This window comes from Leuciscus leuciscus, assembly GCF_965113295.1.
Source record: "Leuciscus leuciscus genome assembly, chromosome: 20".
Lineage (NCBI taxonomy): Eukaryota > Metazoa > Chordata > Actinopteri > Cypriniformes > Leuciscidae > Leuciscus > Leuciscus leuciscus.
The window spans coordinates 25,562,035-25,585,834 of NC_138744.1; the positions used below are offsets into that span (position 1 = coordinate 25,562,035).

The following is a 23,800-nucleotide window of genomic DNA, read 5'->3' on the forward strand; positions in this document are numbered from 1 at the left end:
GTCACATTGTCTTCCTCTCTTCCAGAAGCCTGGTGTCTTCAAGTAAGTATTGCTTTTTTAAATTTAAATCTCGTCCTGTTTTGTTTGTGTGAAATACTTTGTGTGAAGTACTTCTCAAAATCTTTTTGTGTCTTTGTCACTCTCTCCCGCTTACTCTATCTATGATAGAAATGCCAGGTCAAGGGTCAACAAGGCGAAATTGTATGGTTTGCCATGCAGAAATGAATGTGGCCTGCAAAACTTGCAACACATGTAAGGAAGAACAGCCACATAAGCTGAGGCTAAAAAAAAAACTAAAAAATTTGATCAGAAGAGGGAGAGCTGGGTGTATATGCAGAAAAAAAATCGGACCACCTCTCATATCCAGGATGAAGCTGTGTTGTTGGTATGCGATTGCTTTCATTGTTTTTATGCAGGTTACGCAGGTTATTTTCCAAATGTTGCTATATATATTTTAAAATAATACATGTTACTTTGTATGTGTGTGTCCTTGTATTTCTAGCTTGAAAAATTGCAGGCACTGGGTTTAAGGGGGGGTTTACTTTTGTCCAAGCCTGGAAAACAGCCGAATGCTTGGGTGTCTGAGGTTTTGGCACCCCGCTGTCAGCTGAATGTGACATCACATACATGCCTCGAAAGAATTAAGGGCCTGTATGATATTGTTATTCAAGGTAAGAATATTCTGTTATTTGATTTTTTTAAATGTCCTGTATTTGATGCTGTCACAGGTAAGGCTGTGGTTGCCTTCTCTTGACTAATAGATCATTCAGATTATCATTGATTGTTTTCGCTTACAATTAAAACTGCTCCTAGCAGAGTAACTTCACGATAGCCTATATTTTATTATTTGTTTGTTTATAACGAACTATGACATTGAATTGGAACACAAGGTAATTAGCCATGCTATAATTTTAATTACAAAATTCCAGTAGAAAAAAATGGCACAATTGGTCAACCACCAGACTAACTCAAACATCCATCACATGTCTTAAGAACATTCACCTATTAAATCAATACTGCTTGGTAGAAGTAGTTTGGTAGAACAGCACTTGTTAGGTCTATACACAATACATCTCTTTTTGCTACTACGGCTGCAACCAACGATTATTTCTACTGTTGTTTTTTTCCCCTTAAATTAATCGATTAGATGTTTGTTCTATAAAATGACGTAAATTTGTGAAAAAGGTTGATCAATGTTTAATAATTCTGTACTTCTACAATGTAGGCTGGACCCCACAAGTTGCTGCAGAACAACTTAATGAACCTTCATCAGCAGCCCCAGTTGAACCCCCAACAGGACCACCAATGGTCACACCAGATCAACAGGAAACAGTGGCCCTGCTTAATCCCCCAACAGCTCCAACGGGACCCCCAGCAGCACTTATTGAACCACCGAAGTCCCCAATTGGACAGTCAGTGTCCCTTTTAGCACCCTCAGTACAACCACCGCAGCTATCCCAGAACCTGGGGAAAAGACCCCACTCCCCAGAAGAACCTTCAGCAGCCTCCCCAGTTTCTCTTGAAAAAGGTAAGCAAAATTGAAATTGTATTGAAAATAAGTTGTAAGCCCCACAAAACCATTCTCTTACTTTGTGTAATGTGAAACTGTAAACAAATTCAGAGTCCAGAAACATGTATTATTATTATAATCCTAAAAAAAAGATTAAACAACTGTTTTCAACATTGATAATAATAATAAATTACATAGTGTGTCCGTTAGCAAGGCAGTGAAGTCCAGGGGCTCCAGAGGGATTGTCCCTGTAAGTGCACTGTAAGTTGCTTCGGATAAAAGCGGAAAAAAAAAAAATATATGAATGTTTCTTGAGCATCAAATCATCATATTAGAATGATTTCTGAAGGATCATGTGACACTGAAGACTGGAGAAATGATGCTGAAAATCCTGCTTTGATCACAGGAATAAATTACGTTTAAAAATGTAATCAAACAGAGAACAGTTTTTTTAAATTGTAAAAATATTTCACAATATTACTGTATTTGCTGTATTTTGGATCAAATAAATCCTTGGAGATCGGAAGTCTTCTTTTAAAACATAAAAAAATCGAACCGTTCTAATGATTTTGGCCACCACTGTATATACATTTTAAAACGATTATATGATTAGAACCTCTCATCAAATTCCATGAACTGCTGCTGTTGTCATTACTTCATTACTTCAGTAATGCCTGTGTTTGCCCATATTTAGGACATTGTTTGGGTGTTTTGGTGTCTTCCTATTCATGGTCCACAATATATTGACTCACTATTGTAATTGCAATATCACGTTGTGCAACATCATATGAAAATGTTGCAGAAAGTATGCAATATTTTGTTTATTTTGTGGAGAGAGGCGATCGGAGGCGAAAAATATCAGAAATGGGGCCAATGAACTTTTGTGTTTTTACATATGTTGAAGAATATCTAAATTAATATCGTTATAACAATATTCATGATCAATATTCCAATATAACATTTTGTCAATTTCGTGCAACCCTAATTCCCATAGACACTTTGGTGGAAATTGATTTGCAAGATCAACTGTCTATTCAAGGTTATAAAGTTGTTGAATGATAGGCTATTTTCAGCCTCTTTAGCCTGGTAAAGTCATTCAGCGACTTTAGCCTGCTAATGGCAGAACCTGGTTATCCTTAAAGGAATAATTCACCCATAATGCATAATTTATGTATCAAGTGCTCACTGTATGCTGCCTTCAATTCCTGAATCAAAGTTTTAGTTGTTCATGGAAAGACATTTTGACAAATAAAGCCCAGTCTTCATTATAAACTGTGCTTAAATATTTTTTTTTACATATTTTAAATGTTTCCCTGTGTTTAACAGATGAAGTTGTGGAAGGAGGCTGCCCTGCTCCCACTACTGTGCGGCCAAATAAAAGGAAAGGTGTGTTGATGTACTGTTTGTCCAGCTTTCTGTATATGAGTGTGGACTGAATGCCACAAAATTGATGAGTATGAGCTGCAGAATCTAGCTACAGTCTTATTGCAATTATCTGGCAACATAATAGCATACATAGTCAGAAAGTAACTTACATGTTAATAGTTGGATTTTAAAACCATTCATGTACATAAACATCTAGATATTTGTACTCAGATCTCTGATGTATCTTCAGATGTTCTGAAAAACCTACATAAAAGTCTGGAATTTTGAAATGTGTAGGAAACCTGGTTATATTATTCGAAATTGGTCTGTCTAAAGAGCACTTTTTAAAGGTCTCTCTCTCACCTTAGAAAAATATTTTGACAAATAAAATTTTTTTTTTTTACATATTTTAAATGTTCTCTGTATTTAACAGATGAAGGTGTGGAAGGAGGCTGTCCTGCTCCCACTACTGTGCGGCCAAATAAAAGGAAAGGTGTGTTGATGTACTGTGTGTAAATCCATACATTGGGATTGATATTAATGGTTGTGAGTCTTCATGAAGGCTGTATTTGCATTTGGCTGTGGCCTATTAGGTTTGGTCGATGTCCAAATGCATATGTTCATTTGTTTATTTAACAGTAGGGCTGAACAACTAATCAAAATCTTATCGAAATCGCAATATGGCCTACTGCAATTTTCAAATCACAGGAGGTGCAATATTTGTTAAAGGCAAAATTTGTGTTAAAATACCATTTTAAATTAAATATTGCGCTGCTGCAGAGATGTCCTGTCCTACACATCATATTCTACAGCTCTTTGTTAGATTCAAACCCTTGCAAATATTACACCATAATCATTTAAATTTGTTGTTATTACCTTGTTTGACAGTGGAAGTTGTGGAAGGAGGCTGCCCTGCTCCCACTACTGTGCGGCCAAATAAAAGGAAAGGTGTGTTGATGTACAGTATACTGTACATAGTCAGAAAGTAAAACATTTTTTGGTTTTGGTTTTCACAGTCAAAAGCATGTTAGTCTGCTATGAGAAAGTGATTAACAATTCCCAGGCAGCACAATAGAGATTAATTTGAATTCATGGATTTAACTTGTATTTGTTTGCCTATATATTTATCACAACTGCCCAACCCTAAACTGTTGATTACAGTAAATTACCAGTGTTCAATACAACTTCTGTTCCATAATAACTACAATATGAAAACTGTAACTAAGTACAACCCATGATAGCTTAATAACCACTTATCATTATATAATGGCTTTCTGTAGTGTTAAGCTTTGTGAATGTAATTTTTTTTTTTTTTTTCAGAATGCCCACATACAGTGACAGGGAGCCAGGATTATTACCCTGTGAAGAGGGTTGCCAAATACAGAGTTATCAAGGTTAAATACCACTAAAACACTATACAGGTTACATAATGTTCTTTTATTGGTGTAATGGTCTTGAAAAAGTATTGGTGATTGGTATAACTGCTAAACATGGCAAATATTTGAAACTAAAAAAGTCTCACTATTTTTAGGGCCAAAAATGGAAGCAAGTGGAGTGGGAGCCATGCAAACTCTGGTATGTACGACTTCTCATGGGTAACACATAGTCAATTAATTTTAACATGCACAAACTATTGACATATGTTAGGTAAGATTAAAGTAAGATGTGTCTATATAGTTCATAAATATATTATTATAACCAACACAAAGTGTCTTAATAAGGTGTTGGGCTACTACGTGCCACCAGAAGAGTTTCATGTTCTTTGGCATAGATTCTCTAAGTCTCTGAAATCTGGGGAGCTCCATTCGTCCAAAATACAGTATATGCTTTCATTTGGTGTTTTGATGACGGTGGTGTCCAAAACCATAACAACTTCAGTCCAAAAAGTTGTTATGGTGGCTCTGAAAAATGAAAATTCTGTCATCATTTACTCACCCTCAAGTTGTTCCAAACCTGTATGAGTTTCTTTGTTTTGCTGAACACAAAGGAAGATATTTGGAAGAATGTTTTAATCAAACAGATCTCGGTCCCCATTGACTTCCATAGTAGGAAAAAAATATACTATTGTAGTCAATGGGGACCGATTTTTGGGTGAACTATCCCTTTAATAACTGGATCAATATATTTAGTGTCAGCTTGTGATCTTCATTTGTCACATATGTTGTCTTACAGTAAAATGTGGACTTCACATTCCTCATTTATGAGTTACAAAAAAAAAAAATTTTGATTTGTTTAAATAGAATTGTCTCTAAAACTGAGCAGTTGGCCTAAGTATAGATAAACCTACCAAAAATGTAAAACACGTATTATTGTGAGTATTGTGCACACCAAACAGTGATTCATGTCAGAAACATAACAGATTATAGGATTTTCTTGTCTTAAAATAACAATTAAGGCTTTCATTGCATTGTAGTTGACTAGCATTAGCCTACTGTGATGTAATGAAACCCCACTAAAACAGCTATTGAAAAAAGGCTACAGGGGTCTTAATGTGTGTCTTTGTGTCTACAGTTCATCTGCAGAACCAAAACAGCTAATTGCATATTTCCTTATTGTGTTATAGTGGAAAGAAGTGGCCATTGGAGTGGGTAGCGGATATGGACACTTGTTAGTGCTCCCATCAGGTGCCCAAGAAGGTGCTGGAGCACTGTTATGTTTTTTTTGTAATAGTTTGCCTTTCTTTCTTTCTTTCTTTCTGTCTTTCTTTCTTTCTTTCTTTCTTTCTTTCTTTCTTTCTTTCTTTCTTTCTTTCTTTCTTTCTTTCTTTCTTACTGTTGTGAATAAACGCTTCTTGCGACTGGACCCTTTCATTGCCTCTTTCAGGTGTATTTCATTTTGCACTTTGTATTGGGTATTAATACTTTCATGTTTTGCACTCTGTTTTACTGTGCTTTCATCAATAAAACATTGAGGAATGAATTTGTTCTTTATTTTCAGATACACTATTTATTGAATTGTACACTTCATTATATGAGCATCCAAGACAACATAAAATATATATGGGAATTTATTCAGAGAATAGTTTTATAAAAAAATAAACATTCGTAGCTTTTGGTCCTTAACTTTTCTCTATATAGAAACCATACTGTCTCTCCTATGAATAATACATGATGTCCTGTCAGTGTTGGGCTATTGAAACATATCAATCATCCACACTAATTAATTGATCACATATTTTGCCTACACATTTCATCTGTCAAACAATGGAAATGCCTTTGCATACAGCACCATGATTCTAAATGGCAACCTGTTATACAACTATACAAAGCTTTTTTACATAAAGATTGACAAATTTGGGAAATAACAAATACATGTTTTAAATATATGTGAAACTACATTACATAATGTGTTGAGTAATTGTACCATAATTAAAAATAATGTGAACTGTTGCAAGTCCTACCAATCACATTGTGAAGTTTTGTTCAATAAAAATAGTTTTAAAAGTGTGTCAGTGACCTCATAAAGCATTGTACATATGTGTTGTGTCATTATGACATACATTTTGTGACTTTACTGTTGTCCTGGATGGAGCTGTCCCTGGATTCCCCTTCCTCTTCAGATGGCACTGTTATTACAACAGTGTATAGATTACTTTTACTAAGATTACTGCAAACAGATGTCTTTCATTAACAAGGTAATGTACAGGATTACATGTATAATCTTAGAAATCACATTACAGTTACTATTGTAATCAAATTATCTTTACTTCAGTTACTTGAGCTCTGGACTTTTGAAAAATATCATGAGAGCTGAGGTGTCTTTTGGTCAAGGACCAGGTTTTAATATGTGTTTTTTTTTGTGTGTGAAACTGACCCTGAATCAGACCTCATGATTTGGTATCTTGCTCTGCTTGTGGTATAGGCTGGTGTGAGATTTCAAAGTAACACAAAAGTAATTAGTAAATCTAATTACTGTATTGCTCTTGCAATGGGAAGTGTAATATAATTACATATGTAAGGTAAATTGGATGACGGTTGAAGTCACTTAGCCATATGACCACAGCATAAAAACACTTAATTATGAACTATAAAAGTATGGGATGGGAGGATGGACTATAATGATTTTTAATGTAACTCACCTCTGTATTTTAATTCATATTAAATCAGATCACTCTGAAACACTTTTTTATTAGGTTAGGGTTTGTGAAAAAGAAAAGTTCCAAGAGGCCCACAGTGACATCTGTGATTCAAATAAGTCAAAATAAACATTTCATTAATGAATTTGGCAACTGTGTCCAACAAATACATTTTAATTAACATTTATACATTAGACCACTTCATGTGTCTTTGAAATGCATGCATGACACAAGGGCTGAGTGGGCAGAGTGAAATTTTTTATTTTGTCATATGATTAAACCAAACACATCACCGGAAAGGTCTTGATCAGCCGAGTAACAGCATTGCAATCTGAAGGCTGTACCTGGCTCCTGCTTTGAAATATTGACCTCTGAACTTTGACATTGATGCATTTTGTGAGTCTTATAATTCAGCAACTGAATGGGCTACAATGATGACACCAACTGTTATATAAAGCTCTTGAACTCTTCCATCACGAGGGCTACCGTTTGGTGCAATCACCAATAGGGGACATCACCAAAAATTGTAAAAACTGAATCTCACCTAGTTATTATTTATAATTAAAAATTTTGACCAAACTACTGTGTTTTACATCCACCCATACCCATGAGTGCACTCTCAGTTTAATAGTCCAGACATCCATTTACATGTTTTAGTAATTTACAAAAATAAAACTACAATTCCCTGTTGCAGCAGATTACAACGTGATAGACAGCCCGTTAAATATGTAGTTCTTCTGGTTGGCAAACTGGGGTTGTAAGTAAGTAGGGTTTCAAAAAGAACTATAGTATAAAGTAACTTCCTAACAGACATGCTACTGCAAAAGCATAATACGTGTTGTATTAATTCAGACCAAAAACATCGTCTTATGGTTATTATTATTAGCTAAAACTGCTTGTTTCGGGAGATTCATATTAGTTGCTAAGGTAACCGTTATGACGCAGGCGCGTAACCTGACCACAGAAACGGAAGAAGTAAAAAAAAAAAAAAAAACTAAAAAAAAAAACGTGTTAGGTAAAGAAATATGAACAACTGATATTGCCAACAAATAATAAAAAAATATGTCATCCTTTATTAAAATTTGTGTTTTCATGTTGAAATGCAGGCACTTTTCGCCGCCATTTTGGAGAGGCAGGGTACACTGACTGGACTTGTCGCCAATCCATCACACAACCACTCACACTCCCATTCACACCTAGGGCAATTTTAGAGTCTCCAATGAACCTATTCTATTCGTTTTCTTTAGGTTAAATATTTTCAACTTATGTTTTTACACAGATAATAATGATAAAAATAACATTATTTACATAGCACTTTTTATTTATTTATGTAAAGAACAAAGTTATATGTGATACAAAGACCACAAGGACATTCATACATAAATATATGCATGTATAAAATGGTAGACATGAATTAAAGCAAATACCCTATAATTGTAAGCTGATATTTACAACACCAGTTGTCTAGTGTTAATTATTTTATCCAGAGCGAAGTTATGCAGCAAGATAATGAAGAACTTATCTTATTTATGGCTATAATTTACTAATTAATTTATACAACACATAACTGTATACCTACTTGACTATTAGCATGTGAAAATTGTATTTTGTGCGATTACACACCCTGTGTAATATACCGTGTACAACTGGCATACAATGTTAAGATACAAATGAAAAAATCAGTAATTGAATATCTTATTTTCAAGAAGACAGAGAAAATCAAAACAACAGCTCAGCATGAACTAGTTTGCATGCATGTACAACACAGTTTTATAGTTACCTTAAGTAATGCCATGGTAAATTAGTTCCTTTTGTTGGCAAGATAACAGCAGTAATAACAACAGGAAATACTACACTTAAGACTCAACTATGGGTATTGATCAGTCATTTCTGGAAAGTATTTAATGTAGTGACATGTACAGTAAATGGTTCATTCTAAAAGTATCCACAATCACTGTGAATAAAACAAACAAACTATTACATTAATGTAAGTGTAACATTTTTGTACAGTAAAGGTCATTATGTTGACAAGATGAGATGGGCAAAGCTTGGGAAAGTCACCACTGCAAGAGGCTGTTGTCATTCGCAAGCTCTAGCACCACAGTTGACTGTAGAAATAGTCCATGAAACATCAGAGGTGAAACTTAAAAATCGACCTGCTCTTTGTGAACTGAGGTAACAATAGTCCACAATAAAAGCACTGCATAAGACATCCATTATTACACTTAAAAAAGTTTTTTGTTTTCCTTGAAACACACCTGCAGTCCAGTCATAATTGACACGCACGCAGTCTAAACGCATCCGACCAGTTAAGAAGCACTCATTTACACTGCCTCAAAATCACTGTCATCTGAACTCTCAAAATCAACTTCTTCATGGTCCTCTGGTATCTCCTCGGGCCCATCCTCCAGCAGAGAAGCAGCATTTGGTCCTAAAGCCAGGCTGTAACTTGAGCAAACGACTTGGAACTTCTCCTCTACATCTGCAAGTCTTTTCTGAAGGAGACACAGGAGCCCGCGATGACCCTCTTCACTTAAACTGCCTAGAATGAAAAATGAAAAGCGAGGCATGACAATACTTCCATTGTTGTTGAGCTATTCTTTAACTGACTTTACTAAAGAACTACAGACCATTTAGATCCAGCCACAAGGAATCCATAATGTAACACTTGATCTCAAATTGAGTGGGGTTTTATAGGATCCCCAAAAGCATTACAGCAAGAATGTAATAAAAGTTAGCATCTTACCACTGTTTCTGCCAGAAGACATTTCTGATATCACTGTCCTTATGTTTCCAGACAGCTCTCTGAGATAGGTGCAGTGCTGTCTCATCTCCCTCATCACAATGATCTTTTCCTCTTGAAGCCGCACTTTTGACATGTACACATCAAAAATCTTCTTCTTGGTGAGGATGTTGCTGGATTCTGAAGTCACACAAATAACATCCCTTCGATTAAAATTTGACCTGTACAGTCTAAACAGCAGGCAAAACCCAAGTAGTGTATGAACATCCCATATACTGGTACAGAGTGCAAAAATGTAATATAAATGTAATCAGATAAAATGTGGCATATGTTTACAGTAGCATATACAACATATCACACACACACACACACACACACACACACACACACACACACACACACACACACACACACACACACACACACACACACACACACACACGTATGTAGAAGAAATTGCTACTTACCACTGCTGTGCACTTCCCACGGCCATATTAGACTGTCTCCTCCCACGGAGAAACCGCTCTCCACCTTCTCCTCAACGATGCGCTCCTCATCTGGCACCTGCTCATTGTAGAGCTTGATTGTTTGCAGGAGTTTTCTCTTCTCTTCCCACAATTTTCTTCGACGCAAGTGTCGAATTTTGTTGCTGTCTATAAAATTTTTAAAACACAGAAAACATGATGCACAAGCATGTGTATACAGATATCAGAAAGTTACATGAAATACTTATAACTGACTTAAGAATTAATACATCAAAATGTAATAAAATCAAATGACTTAAAAGGCATAATCGGCCTAACATTAAAAGGAAGACATTTTAAAATTAAGGACCTAAAAACACTATAATACCAAAACAATCCACATAAGTCATCTGCAAGTATTAAAAAAGACACAAATATTAGATGAGTTTTCAACATACCAGTGTGATTATAAAGGCTGGCTTTTTTTTGATGAACACCAAGAAACATTTGTTCAATTGATTTCTGAAGGTTATGTTGGTCATCACATCTGGTACCTACAGAATCTTAAAGCAACAACAATAATACAAGTAAATTATTATGTCTTGCAAGTTCAAGTTCATTTAGAGCCCAAAATCACTGTTAACAGTGTCAAAGGAGTTTACAAGCCCACAAGTTTATATCAAACAAAAACAGGACAGCGCCCCCTTACTTAATCCTTATGCATGGCAAAGATTCTCACTTATAAAATTGCAGTATTAGTAAACTACATGTTGTTGAAGAATGTCCATAAAATACTGTACCGTCAGTAGCCCATTGTCTGACATCATGTACCCACTGATGCACGATGTTCTCAGGACACCCCAGTTCACTGCTCAAATCCTCCAGTTTCTGAGATTCAGCCTCAGCCTTTTTCAAAGTCTGGTGTAAAAAAAAAGATTTTTGACTTTGCAATCTTAAAAAGTGAGGAAAATCATGAAAAGCTTAGTATACATAACTCAGACATAACATAATACCTTGATGTATCTGCTGGATAGGGCAAGATGAAGGCCTTCCCACTTCCGTCGGTTCCACCCAATAGCATGGACAGTTAGCATATCATTCCTGGCTTTAAACAACAAAATGATGTGATGGAGGAAAGTACCATTAATGCTCATGGTATTGCAGTTCATCCACGCATTGACAATTGATTTTTAATTTAAGAGAGATGTAATGCAGTTTTATTAATGTGCTGTATGTTAGAATATTTACAACTGTATATTTGCTATATTATATAATATTTGTAATCTCAGTACAAAGTATTAGACAGTTAGAATAAAAAGAATAAAAATAAAAAAAGAATAAAAGACAGGTTTCCTAAGATAATATAAATGAGCAATAATTACCAGATTTTGTCATGTACTTGGTTGTGAGGGCACAACGAGACAGGTAGCTGTTGACCATTTCGACCTCCTCCCCTGCAGTTGTGCCAGCACCTTCCTGATTTTTTCCACTCCAGATTATCTTACAAATCAGCATGGCACATAAATTATAGTCATATACAGTGTTTTATATAAGTAATAAAACATTTTTTTTTAAATGGTATGATAAAGAATATGCAGTACCTCACACTTGGTTGAATGAGCCTTGGCATGCATGACAGAAAGGAATGGTCTCATCTGCAGTAAAGGTCTGAGTTCCAACATGGAGACTGCCAACTTCTCAAGGTAAGGCCAATACTTGCAAGCAATATCTGTGCAATAGAACTGTCCGTTTGTGGCTGCTTGGAGCTCCTTCTGCAGGTACAGCGGATAAGCAAATATTTCCCCCCTGTACATGTTAAGAGCCTTGAGTAGCACTCCATGTCTGCAAACAACCACCTCAAGGCCCTCTTCATCCAGTTTGCTTGCTCTTCTGGCCGTTTCACGTGCAGCAGACCACTGACTGGCTCCACAGATCCCTTTGCCGGCAGTCTGCATGACACAATAATTCTGGTTAAAACTGAAAGTTGCTATTTTTTCTAACTAGTTACTTCATCCACCAAGATGAGTCAGGTTACATCACACCAAATGGCATCTTTGTAATGATCGGTGACAATAAAGGTTTACTTTCAAACTACTACTAAAGAGGAGCTTCAGAAAATGCATCTTCTACTTTCTCTACTCTAGCTACACAAACTAGTTGAAAGGCAGGGTGACAAACTGCATGCATAGTCACTATCTCTTGCAGAGATCTGCTATTACATGACTAAACTAGCCACTTTGGATGCCACCACACATACCATATCTAATTTATACCTCAACACAAGATTGCTTGAAAGAGTGCACCATGCTAAAAGTGCTAGTAACAAACTAAGTGTATCATATAAGCTTACACCAACTAGGGATACACATCTATTTAATAAAACAACAATTACACATTGCAAATTTTGGATATAAATCAAAGGTGCAAAAAACGACATATTTTACTAACACTTTTCATTTTACTCCTGATCTCATCAACAAAATGGTGTACATCAGTGTCCTTGGCAATGAAGGTGCCATCAAAATAGGGTTCCTCTGACCTAGATAGAATAAGAAAAAAATATATGTTCAGTGTCAGACATTATATGTTCTGTTAATTTTACATTAAGTAAAACAACTACAAGTGTAAAACAACTAACCCTTTTGACTGCCGAAACCGGTACACTTTTCTGTTGCCATCTGCACAAAGAGCAAGCATGTTGGGTGTACATGCCGGGCAGGTGAAGTGCTCTACACTGGCCATTTTCTCACACTGGTACTGGCAGAATGTGTATTCCATGAAGCTTCTTTGGAATACGTCTCCATGTATTTTCCCACCCTGCACATTCGATTAGTAAAGAGTAAAATGAAATAGCTACACTAATATTCTCTCATCTCTACTTGAGGCAACTTTGATCTACACTGATCTCACCCTTCCAAAGAGACAGGTCCTCCTCTCCAACATCCGCAAAAAACCTTGTCTCGATAAACCTGGTGCAACAGTTTTCATTTCTTCAAATGAGCTGAAGACATCTATGGAAAACAGCGTGTCAGCATTCACAGATGCCGGCCAATACCCACTGCTTATTAGGTCGCTCATGTCAGGTGTCCAATGTGCCAGACACAATTTGCACAGCAAGTTTGGCAAGTGCAAATCATACCGACCTAAAATCAAAAAGTAGAACCTTGTAACACACAAGGGGACAAGAATAAATAAAAATATAAACCATAATTCATACCATTTATGCAAACCAAAATGATTGCTCTGCCAGCTGATTCTGTGACGTTTGAAGGGTCGCAAGTACATAACTGGACAGGTCTCACTGTAGGCAATAAACATACTGAAAAGAGAAGTTAAATAATTAGTGAGAAAGCATTAAAATATGTCCAATTAAGACAATAAAAGTAAAAAAAAAATTTTTTTTTAATAAAATCACTTTTTAATCACTTTGCCGAAGAGGTTCAGAACACTACCTTGATTGACCAGTGTATATTTGCCCTCTTTTTGTACACAGCACACTGTTGGCTCAATGGGCTTGTAAATTCCCTCAATGCAGGACTCCCTGTTATGGAGGGTGAGTTTTTTGTGTATGTGTATGTCACAATCCATACACAGCCACTCTTGGGGCATGCAGTCTCTGCAGCGAATGACGGCAGGAGATGTGCAGTGGCTGCAGTTATTTTCTGGAGCCACATTACAGGACAGCAAGCAGTTGATGTGATAGGCCCTTGCTTTCCGCCACTCATCTTGGGCTACAGATTGGCGCAAGCACCATGATGTGGATGTCGAAGGATACTTGCTGATGCCTTCAACATCTGCTGAGGTCAGAATGTCCTGCAGTTTCTGCATCTCACTGTCTAAAAGACAGAAATAAGAAATAATCATTCCTTTCACGCTTATTGCTAACTTGCTTACAGTAAGGTCAGGTGTCATCTGTCATACCAAATGAGTGTTGAGAGCAGTTTGATTGGGTAACTGTGGGAACCTCCTCAGATGACTCAAAAGGAGTAGTTCCCTCACTGCCAACAACGGAAACAACTGAAAAGATAGATAGAAAGGAACGAGATAACAATTTTTTTATGTCTTACAAGCATATAATACAGTGTTCAGTACAATATTAGTGACTTAAGGCTATAATAGGCTAATTGACATGTCTGACAATTCCATTAATCTCCATATGTTTTTTTTCCTCATTATCTGGACATAATATTGAACTGTTAGCAGCATGAACCTGACACCGATTGCTTCACTTCCACTTAATTTCTTTGGAATTACTTAACATTACAGTGAAGTCAATAACATAAGTAACACATCCACCACCACGTTGTGTTTCTGATGGCACAGTTTAACAAGTAAGTGAGGATAGGAGAAGGCTTCACTCAATGCATATACTTATAAACTTTAAGAGTGCTGGCCTGGATAATTAGAATACGCAAAGCAGGAGAGAGGCCGCATTATGCATATATACTTTTATTTGCACAGACGCGTTTCGGAGCGTGCCTTCTTCAGTGCGGCCTCTCTCCTACTTTACAGTTTAACATACAGTATTCAAAGGAAAATTATTAAAAACCGGAAACAGAAATCCAGAAAGTTTTACCATGGAAAAAAATAAAGGAAAAAGCTGTGCACTGGAAGCCCCGCAGTTTAGTGGTCTATGTTTCAAAAGTGACACAAAACCATATTTATGTTACCTAACAAATAGCAAGCTGAATTCTGTATACAATGGGCACAGTTATACTTAGTTAAGAAAGACTGGGTGGGTAATCACAAATAATCCTGGAAGACATGGACTACCTGTAGCTGAAGCACGTTTTCGTGTCTCTCCACTTCTGCTTCTTTTTAGCAGTGGACGTCCTTCAGCATCTCTCTCCACCCATCGGACATTAAATTTACTGCCTTTAGCAGATGTTGCTTTGCCCTTCGCTTCCTTTTCCTTGCATGACAGAAAGTGAACATTGTATGATAACACTGAAATACAGCCAACTCTTGAGCAGTTCATTCAAATTTCGCACTCTAATTCCCACTATTTAGTATTAATTACATTAATACTGGAAGATCACTATCTCAAAAAAAAATACTCACTTTGGTTTGAGCAAGAAGCATGTCTGCGAGGAAAATAGCATCTTCTGCTCTCCCTCTGTCTTGCTGAGCAGCCATTTCAAAGATAGTATACTATACTGGAAAGGAAGATAAAAACACGGTCAGACAAAAAGAATTGAGGACAGAGTATAGGCTATATAAAACTACATTTTTAAAAATGTTTTGGACAGTGAGAGAGAGTAAGGTGAAAGAAAAATAAAGAACAGTACCAATACTTACTTGAAGACAGTGAAGCTTTTAGAAGAAAGAAATGGAGAGAGAGAGAGAGAGAGAGAGAAAATGTGTGTGTGTGTGTGTGTGTGTGTGTGAGGAGAGAGAGAGAGAGAGAGAGAGAGAGAGAGAGAGAGCGAGAGAGAGAGAAATAGAAATAGAGAGAGTGTGTGAGGAGAGAGGCAGTAAGAGGAGTATAGGAGTGGCTCTTAAAAGAGCCGTTGGTTTTTTTATGACGAGATACAGGTAGCGGTAACAGGGAAGGATGGTAGGTAAAAACAGGAGCTGTTGGACAAAGGAAAACAAAAACATAGTTAATTCTCTTGCAGCAAGGCTTCCTGGATTTGTCATATTATAGATGCAGAACTGTAACAAAATAAAGAAGATAACTGTGATTCTGTTATTGCACAATGGATATTCAGCATGTAAACTGCATTTATGAACAGAAGCAGTGTGTCGTGATATATGAGGTGGTGAATGCATCATTAATATGCTAAATATGAATACATTTTCATGACCTCTAAAATAATTTGTGATTTGTGCTCTTGATGCACCTGTTATTAGTCATGTGTATGGTTACCGTAGTAAAACCATTGTTAATTGTTTTAAAGACTGCCACTGTTGTACCCCAATAGGGAAAACTTTTGCACATTTTCTTCTGACAGATTTATTAACAACAATTACAGAACATAACACAATCCATTTGAACTTTAACGATCAAACAAAATAAAATTTCCAAAACTAGCTAAATTCTAGTAAATATTACATGTTACATGCTACTTTTCAAAAGTTTGGGGTTGGTAAGATGTTGAAAGAAGTCTAATCTGCTTACCAAGGCTGCATTTATTAGATCAAAAATACAGTAAATCTTTGTTAAAACAAATATTGTGAAATATTATTGCAATTTAAAACAGGCGATCTGGTTTCTATTTGAATATGTTAAAATGTAATTTATTCCGGTGATCAAAACTGAATTTTCAGCATCATAATTAGGACAGCATTTACATGAAATATATATATTTGTGTAACAATGTAAAAGCCTTTACTGTCACGTTTAATCAATTTAATGCATACTTTCTGAATAAAATAAATTCGTGCTAAATAAATAAAATTACTGGTTTAAAAAAAAACACCCTAGGATCGACATTTTTTATGTGTGGATAGATCCTTTAGAATAGATAGGCCTACAACATCAGTATCGATATTTCAGGATCGAAATCCGCGCATAGGCTATAAGTTATCATCATCATCATCATCATCAACAAGCAGCGGGGTTTATCTAAAGTTACTTCCCATCGCCCATAACAACTTTTCATAAACGTAATTAGCCAATTAATATCAATTTCTATTAACGTTATTGACGTTTATTAACGTTAATCTATTACCATAGATTAAAAAGCTCCACAGTCCACACACACACAAATATAACGTTAGGCTACAGCAACGTTCGATTTTCTTAAATTACAGAACCATAATAAAAAATATGGCTTTGACCTACCTGAACGACGCGGGAATTTTGGAGAATGCAATATATCGCTTCTCTATTTGGTCCGTGGGGAGTTGTTGGCATTGAGGAAATGATCGCCCCCTACTGATACTCAACCTTCATTCATGCGTGTCATTTTCACGCCTTGAGGAGGCAAAGCGTGACATTGACACGCATCCGCTAGTGGACCAGCGTGTGTATTACACGCTTCAGCTGCAATGCAAGAAGTGCATGTGTTTGTTATTCTTCAATGCAATGCAATGCACAAATGCACAAACGTTAGATCGTCAGTGCAATGCAGTGCAACAACACACGGTATCATCTAATCCTTTTAATATGAACCCGGGCGATCTGGTGTGCAATGCAATGCAAGAAGCGCATGTTTTTGCATGTGTTTGTTATTCTTCATGCAATGCAATGCAATGCAATGCAATGCACAAATGCACAACGTTAGCTCGTTCGTGCAATGCAATGCAACAACACACGTTATCATCTAATCCTTTTATTATGAACACGGGAATGAGTTAGATCTGGTGTGCAATGCAAGCAGCGAGTGTTTACATGTGTTTGCATGTGTTTGTTATTCTTCAATGCAATGCACAAATGCACAAAGTAAGATCGTCCGTGCAGTGCAGTGCAACAACACACATGTTTTCATCTAATTCCTTTAATACGAACACGGGAATGACTTATAAACTCTAAACTCAAAAACTTGTACTTATAAACATCAATTTAATACACTTATAAACTCTAAATTCATAAACTTCAAACAACTTTTAACTTCAAACCACTTTAAATTTCTTAAGTTTAAAGCTTCCAGTTCCCAAGCAACTCCATAGCAACCAAACTTGAGTACCCTAGCAACCGTTTAGCAAGACATATATCTCTGTATCAGAACATCGTATAGAGATGAGGTTTGGCTCTTTTGACTCATGCTAGCAAACAGCACTTCCAACATGCTACACATGCTAGCAGTGAATAGCTAATAGCGATTAGTTGAGTGTTAAATCATGCCAAGATCATGCTAAGAACTCTATAAAAACTCAATTTTAACCATCTGTGACAACTACCAACCACCTAGTAACACCATATCAACCGCCCTGAATATCATAGCAACCACCCAAAATACCCTAGAAACCACCTAGCAACCACCCAAAACATCCTAGTAACCACCCATAACACCCTAGCAAAGGCCTAGCAACCACCCAGAACACCCCAGCAACCACAAAAAATACCCTAGCAACCACCTAGCAACCACCCAAAATATCCTAGCAACCGCCTTGCAAATACCCCAAACAGCCTAGCAACCACCCAGAACACCCTAGCAACCGCCTATCAACCACCCAGAATACCTTAGCAACTGCCTAGCAACACCATAGCAACACCCCAGAACACCCTAGCAACCGCCTAGCAACTGCCAAGCAGCCATCCAGAATACCCTAGCAACCGTCTAGCAACCGCCCAAAACAACTTAGCAACCACCCAAAATACCCTAGCAACCACCTAGCAACCACCCAAAACATCCTAGAAACCACCCATAACACCCTAGCAAAGGCCTAGCAACCACCCAGAACACCATAGCAACCACCCAGAACACCTTTGCAACCGCCTAGCAACCACCCAGAACACCCCAGAAACCACAAAAAATACCCTAGCAACCGCCTAGCAACCACCCAAAATATCCTAGCAACCGCCTAGCAAATACCCCAAACAGCCTAGCAACCACCCAGAACACCCTAGCAACCGCTTAGCAACTGCCTAGCAGCCATCCAGAATAACCTAGCTACCGTCTAGCAACCGCCTAACAACACCATAGCAACCACCCAGAACAACCTAGCAACCGCCTAGCAACCACCCAAAATATCCTAGCAACCGCCTAGCAACCACCCCAAACAGCCTAGCAACCACCCAGAATACCTTAGCAACCACCTAGCAACACCATAGCAACCACCCAGAACACCCTAGCAACCTCCTAGCAACAATCCAGAATACACTAGAAACCGCTTAGCAACCGCCTATCAACAACCAAGAATACAAAGCAACCACCCTTAGCAACCGCCTAGCAACCACCCAGAATACCCTATCAACCGCTTAGAAACACCCTAGCAACCATCCAAAAAACCTTAGAAACTGCCTAGCATCACCATTGCAACCACCCAGAACACCCTAGCAACCGCTTAGCAACCACCCAAAATACCTTAGTAACCGCCTAGCAACACCATAGCAACCACCCAGAACACCCTAGCAACCGCCTGGCTACCACCCAAAATATCCTAGCAACCACCCAAAACAGCCAAGCAACCACCGATAACACCCTAGCAACCGCCTAGCAACCACCCAAAATATCCTAGCAACCGCCTAGCAACCACCCCAAACAGCCTAGCAACCACCCAGAATACCTTAGCAACCACCTAGCAACACCATAGCAACCACCCAGAATACACTAGAAACCGCTTAGCAACCGCCTATCAACAACCAAGAATACAAAGCAACCACCCTTAGCAACCACCCAAAATACCCTAGCAACCACCCAAAATATCCTAGAAACCGACTATCAACCACCCAGAATACCTTATCAACCGCCTAGCAACACCATAGCAACCACCCAGAACACCCTAGCAACTGCCTAGCAACCACCCAAAATATCCTAGCAACCACCCCAAACAGCATAGCAACCACCCAGAACACCCTAGCAACCGACCTATCAAACCACCCAGAATACCTTAGCAACCGCCTAGCAACAACAAAGCAACCACCCTAGCAACCGCCTAGCAACCACCCAGAATACCCTATCAACCGCTTAGCAACCACCCAAAATACCTTAGCAACCGCCTAGCAACACCATTGCAACCACCCAAAATACACTAGCAACCGCCTAGCAACACCATAGCAACCACCCAGAACACCCCAGCAACCGCTTAGCAACCACCGAGAACACCCTAGCAACTGCCTAGCAACAATCCAGAATTCCCTAGCAACCGCTTAGCAACACCCTAGCAATCACCCAAAATACCTTAGTAACCGCCTAGCAACACCATAGCAACCACCCAGAACACCCTAGCAACTGCCTAGCAACCACCCAAAATATCCTAGCAACCACCCCAAACAGCATAGCAACCACCCAGAACACCCTAGCAACCGACCTATCAAACCACCCAGAATACCTTAGCAACCGCCTAGCAACAACAAAGCAACCACCCTAGCAACCGCCTAGCAACCACCCAGAATACCCTATCAACCGCTTAGCAACACCCTAGCAACCATCCAAAAAACCTTAGAAACTGCCTAGCATCACCATTGCAACCACCCAGAACACCCTAGCAACCGCTTAGCAACCACCCAAAATACCTTAGTAACCGCCTAGCAACACCATAGCAACCACCGATAACACCCTAGCAACCGCCTAGCAACCACCCAAAATATCCTAGCAACCGCCTACAACCACCCCAAACAGCTAGCAACCACCCAGAATACCTTAGCAACCACCTAGCAACACCATAGCAACCACCCAGAATACACTAGAAACCGCTTAGCAACCGCCTATCAACAACCAAGAATACAAAGCAACCACCCTTAGCAACCGCCTAGCAACCATCCAAAAAACCTTAGAAACTGCCTGGCAACACCATTGCAACCACCCAGAACACCCTAGCAACCGCTTAGCAACCACCCAAAATACCTTAGTAAACGCCTAGCAACACCATAGCAACCACCCAGAACACCCTAGCAACCGCCTAGCTACCACCCAAAATATCCTAGCAACCACCCAAAACAGCCAAGCAACCACCGATAACACCCTAGCAACCGCCTAGCAACCACCCAAAATATCCTAGCAACCACCTAGCAACCACCCAGAACACCCTAGCAACCGCCTATCAACCACCCAGGATACCTTAGCAACCGCCTAGCAACACCATAGCAACCGCAGAGAACACCCTAGCAACCGCCTAGCAACCACCCACAACACCCTAGCAACCGCCCAAAATACCCTAGCAACAACCCACAACATAAAAGCAACCACCTAGCAATAACCCAGGACACTCTAGTAACCACCCAAAATAACCTAGCAACCACCCAAAACAGCCAAGCAACCACCGATAACACCCTAGTAACCACCTAGCTACAACCCAGAACACACTAGTAACCACCCAAAATACCCTAGCAACCACCTAGCAACCACCCAAAACATCCTATTAACCACCCATAACACCCTAGCAACCGCCTAGCAACCACCCAGAACAGCCAAGCAACCACTGATAACACCCTAGCAACCACTTAGCAACCACCCAGAACACCCTAGTAACCACCCAAAACACCCTGGCAACCACCTAGCAACCACCCAAAACATCCTAGTAACCACCCATAACACCCTAGCAACCGCCTAGCAACCACCCAGAACACCCTAGCAACCACCCAAAATACCCTAGCAACCACCCAAAATATCCTATCAACCGACTATCAACCACCCAGAATACCTTAGCAACCGCCTAGCAACACCATAGCAACCACCCAGAACACCCTAGCAACTGCCTAGCAACCACCCAAAATATCCTAGCAGCCACCCCAAACAGCATAGCAACCACCCAGAACACCCTAGCAACCGACCTATCAAACCACCCAGATTACCTTAGCAACCGCCTAGCAACAACAAAGCAACCACCCTAGCAACCGCCTAGCAACCACCCAGAATACCCTATCAACCGCTTAGCAACCACCCAAAATACCTTAGCAACCGCCTAGCAACACCCTAGCAACCACCCAAAATACACTAGCAACCGCCTAGCAACACCATAGCAACCACCCAGAACACCCTAGCAACCGCTTAGCAACCACCGAGAACACCCTAGCAACTGCCTAGCAACAATCCAGAATTCCCTAGCAACCGCTTAGCAACACCCTAGCAATCACCCAAAATACCTTAGTAACCGCCTAGCAACACCATAGCAACCACCCAGAACACCCTAGCAACTGCCTAGCTACCACCCAAAATATCCTAGCAACCGCTTAGCAACACCCTAGCAACCACCCAAAATACCTTAGTAACCGACTAGACACAGCATAGCAACCACCCAGAACACCCTAGCAACCACCTAGCAACCACCCAGAATACCCTAGCAATCGCCTGGCAAACACCCAAAAACACCCTAGCAACCACCTAGCAACCACCCAGAACACTCTAGTAACCACCCAGAGCACCCTAGCAACCACTCAAAATAAGTTAGCAACCGCCTAGCAACCACCCACAACACCCTAGCAACCGCCCAAATACCCTAGCAACAACCCACAACATAATAGCAACCACCTAGCAACAACCCAAGACACTCTAGTAACCACCCAAAATAACCTAGCAACCACCCAAAACAGCCAAGCAACCAGCGATAACACCCTAGTAACCACCTAGCGACCACCCAGAACACTCTAGTAACCACTCAAAATACCCTAGCAACCACCTAGCAACACCATACAACCACCCAAAACATCCTAGTAACCCCCCAGAGCACCCTAGCAACCACTCAAAATACCCTAGCAACCACCTAGCAACCCCCCAGAATACCCTAGCAACCGCCTAGCAACACCCTAGCAACCACCCAAAATACACTAGCAACCGCCTAGCAACACCATAGCGACCACCCATAACATCCTAGCAACCGCCTAGCAAAAAACTTTCTGGTCCAAATTTTCTCAAGCCAACTTAAAGTTTGTCTCGACAACTTTGCATCTTCAATGCAATGCAATGCACAAATGCACAACGTTAGATCGATCGTGCAATGCAGTCCAACAACACACATGTTATCCTCTAATCCCTTTAATATGAACACGGGAATGAGTTAATTCTGGTGTGCAATGCAAGAAGCGCATGTGTTTGTTATTCTTCAATGCAATGCACAAATGCACAACGTTAGATAATCCGTGCAATGCAGTGTAACAACACACATGTTATCATCTAATCCCTTTAATATGAACACGGGAATGAGTTAGATCTGGTGTGCAATGCAATGCAATGCAAGAAGCGCATGTGTTTGCATGTGTTTGTTATTCTTCAATGCAATGCAATGCACAAATGCACAACGTTAGATCGATCGTGTAATGCAGTCCAACAACACACATGTTATCCTCTAATCCCTTTAATATGAACATGGGAATGAGTTAATTCTGGTGTGCAATGCAATGCAAAATGCACATGTGTTTGCATGTGTTTGTTATTCTTCAATGCAATGCAATGCAATGCACAAATGCACAACGTTAGATCGTCCATGCAATGCAGTGCAACAACACACGTTATCATCTAATCCCTTTAATATGAACACAGGAATGAGTTAGATCTGGTGTGCAATGCAAGAAGCGCATGTGTTTTGCTTGTGTTTGCATGTGTTTGTTATTCTTCAATGCAATGCAATGCACAAATGCACAACGTTAGATCGTTCGTGCAATGCAATGCAACAACACACATGTTATAATCTAATCCCTTTAATATGAACACGGGAATGAGTTAGTTCTGGTGTGTAATGCAATGCAATGCAAGAAGCGCATGTGTTTGCTTGTGTTTGCATGTGTTTGCATATGTTTGTTATTCTTCAAAGCAATGCACAAATGCACAACGTTAGATCGTTCGTGCAATGCAATGCAACAACACACATGTTATCATCTAATCCCTTTAATATGAACACGGGAATGAGTTAGATCTGGTGTGCAATGCAATGCAATGCAAGAAGCGCATGTGTTTAAATGTGTTTGCATGTGTTTGCATGTGTTTGTTATTCTTCAATGCAATGCACAAATGCACAACGTTAGATCGTCCGTGCAATGCAGTGCAACAACACATGTTATCATCTAATCCCTTTAATATGAACACGGGAATGAGTTAGAT

The 23,800-nt window shown here is 39.2% G+C and overlaps 2 protein-coding genes across 3 annotated transcripts; one reads left to right on the forward strand and one right to left on the reverse strand.

The window, feature by feature from the left end:
- Positions 1–320: 320 nt before the first annotated feature.
- On the forward strand, positions 321–5,637 carry LOC309484353 (uncharacterized protein). Of its 2 annotated transcripts, XM_082150580.1 has the most exons (8): positions 321–671; positions 1,226–1,528; positions 2,837–2,896; positions 3,309–3,368; positions 3,764–3,823; positions 4,196–4,269; positions 4,407–4,450; positions 5,439–5,637. In XM_082150580.1, exons 2-8 carry the CDS (start codon positions 1,306–1,308, stop codon positions 5,485–5,487), a joined length of 570 nt encoding a protein of 189 aa, XP_082006706.1. In that variant the 5' UTR covers positions 321–671; positions 1,226–1,305; the 3' UTR covers positions 5,488–5,637. The 2 variants fall into 2 exon arrangements, with proteins under 2 accessions (XP_082006706.1, XP_082006707.1); XM_082150581.1 differs by lacking the exon at positions 3,309–3,368.
- A 3,637-nt stretch (positions 5,638–9,274) lies between these two features.
- Positions 9,275–15,410, reverse strand: LOC309483126 (uncharacterized protein; the record flags this gene model as incomplete). The annotated part of the gene is made up of 16 exons (XM_082148771.1): positions 15,219–15,410; positions 14,931–15,069; positions 14,079–14,174; positions 13,610–13,993; positions 13,375–13,476; positions 13,068–13,300; positions 12,796–12,974; positions 12,606–12,696; positions 11,759–12,106; positions 11,540–11,657; positions 11,171–11,262; positions 10,958–11,075; positions 10,616–10,720; positions 10,161–10,346; positions 9,697–9,873; positions 9,275–9,492 (listed from the first exon to the last, which is right to left on the reverse strand). Exons 1-16 carry the CDS (start codon positions 15,291–15,293, stop codon positions 9,275–9,277), a joined length of 2,661 nt encoding a protein of 886 aa, XP_082004897.1. The 5' UTR covers positions 15,294–15,410.
- Positions 15,411–23,800: the final 8,390 nt, after the last annotated feature.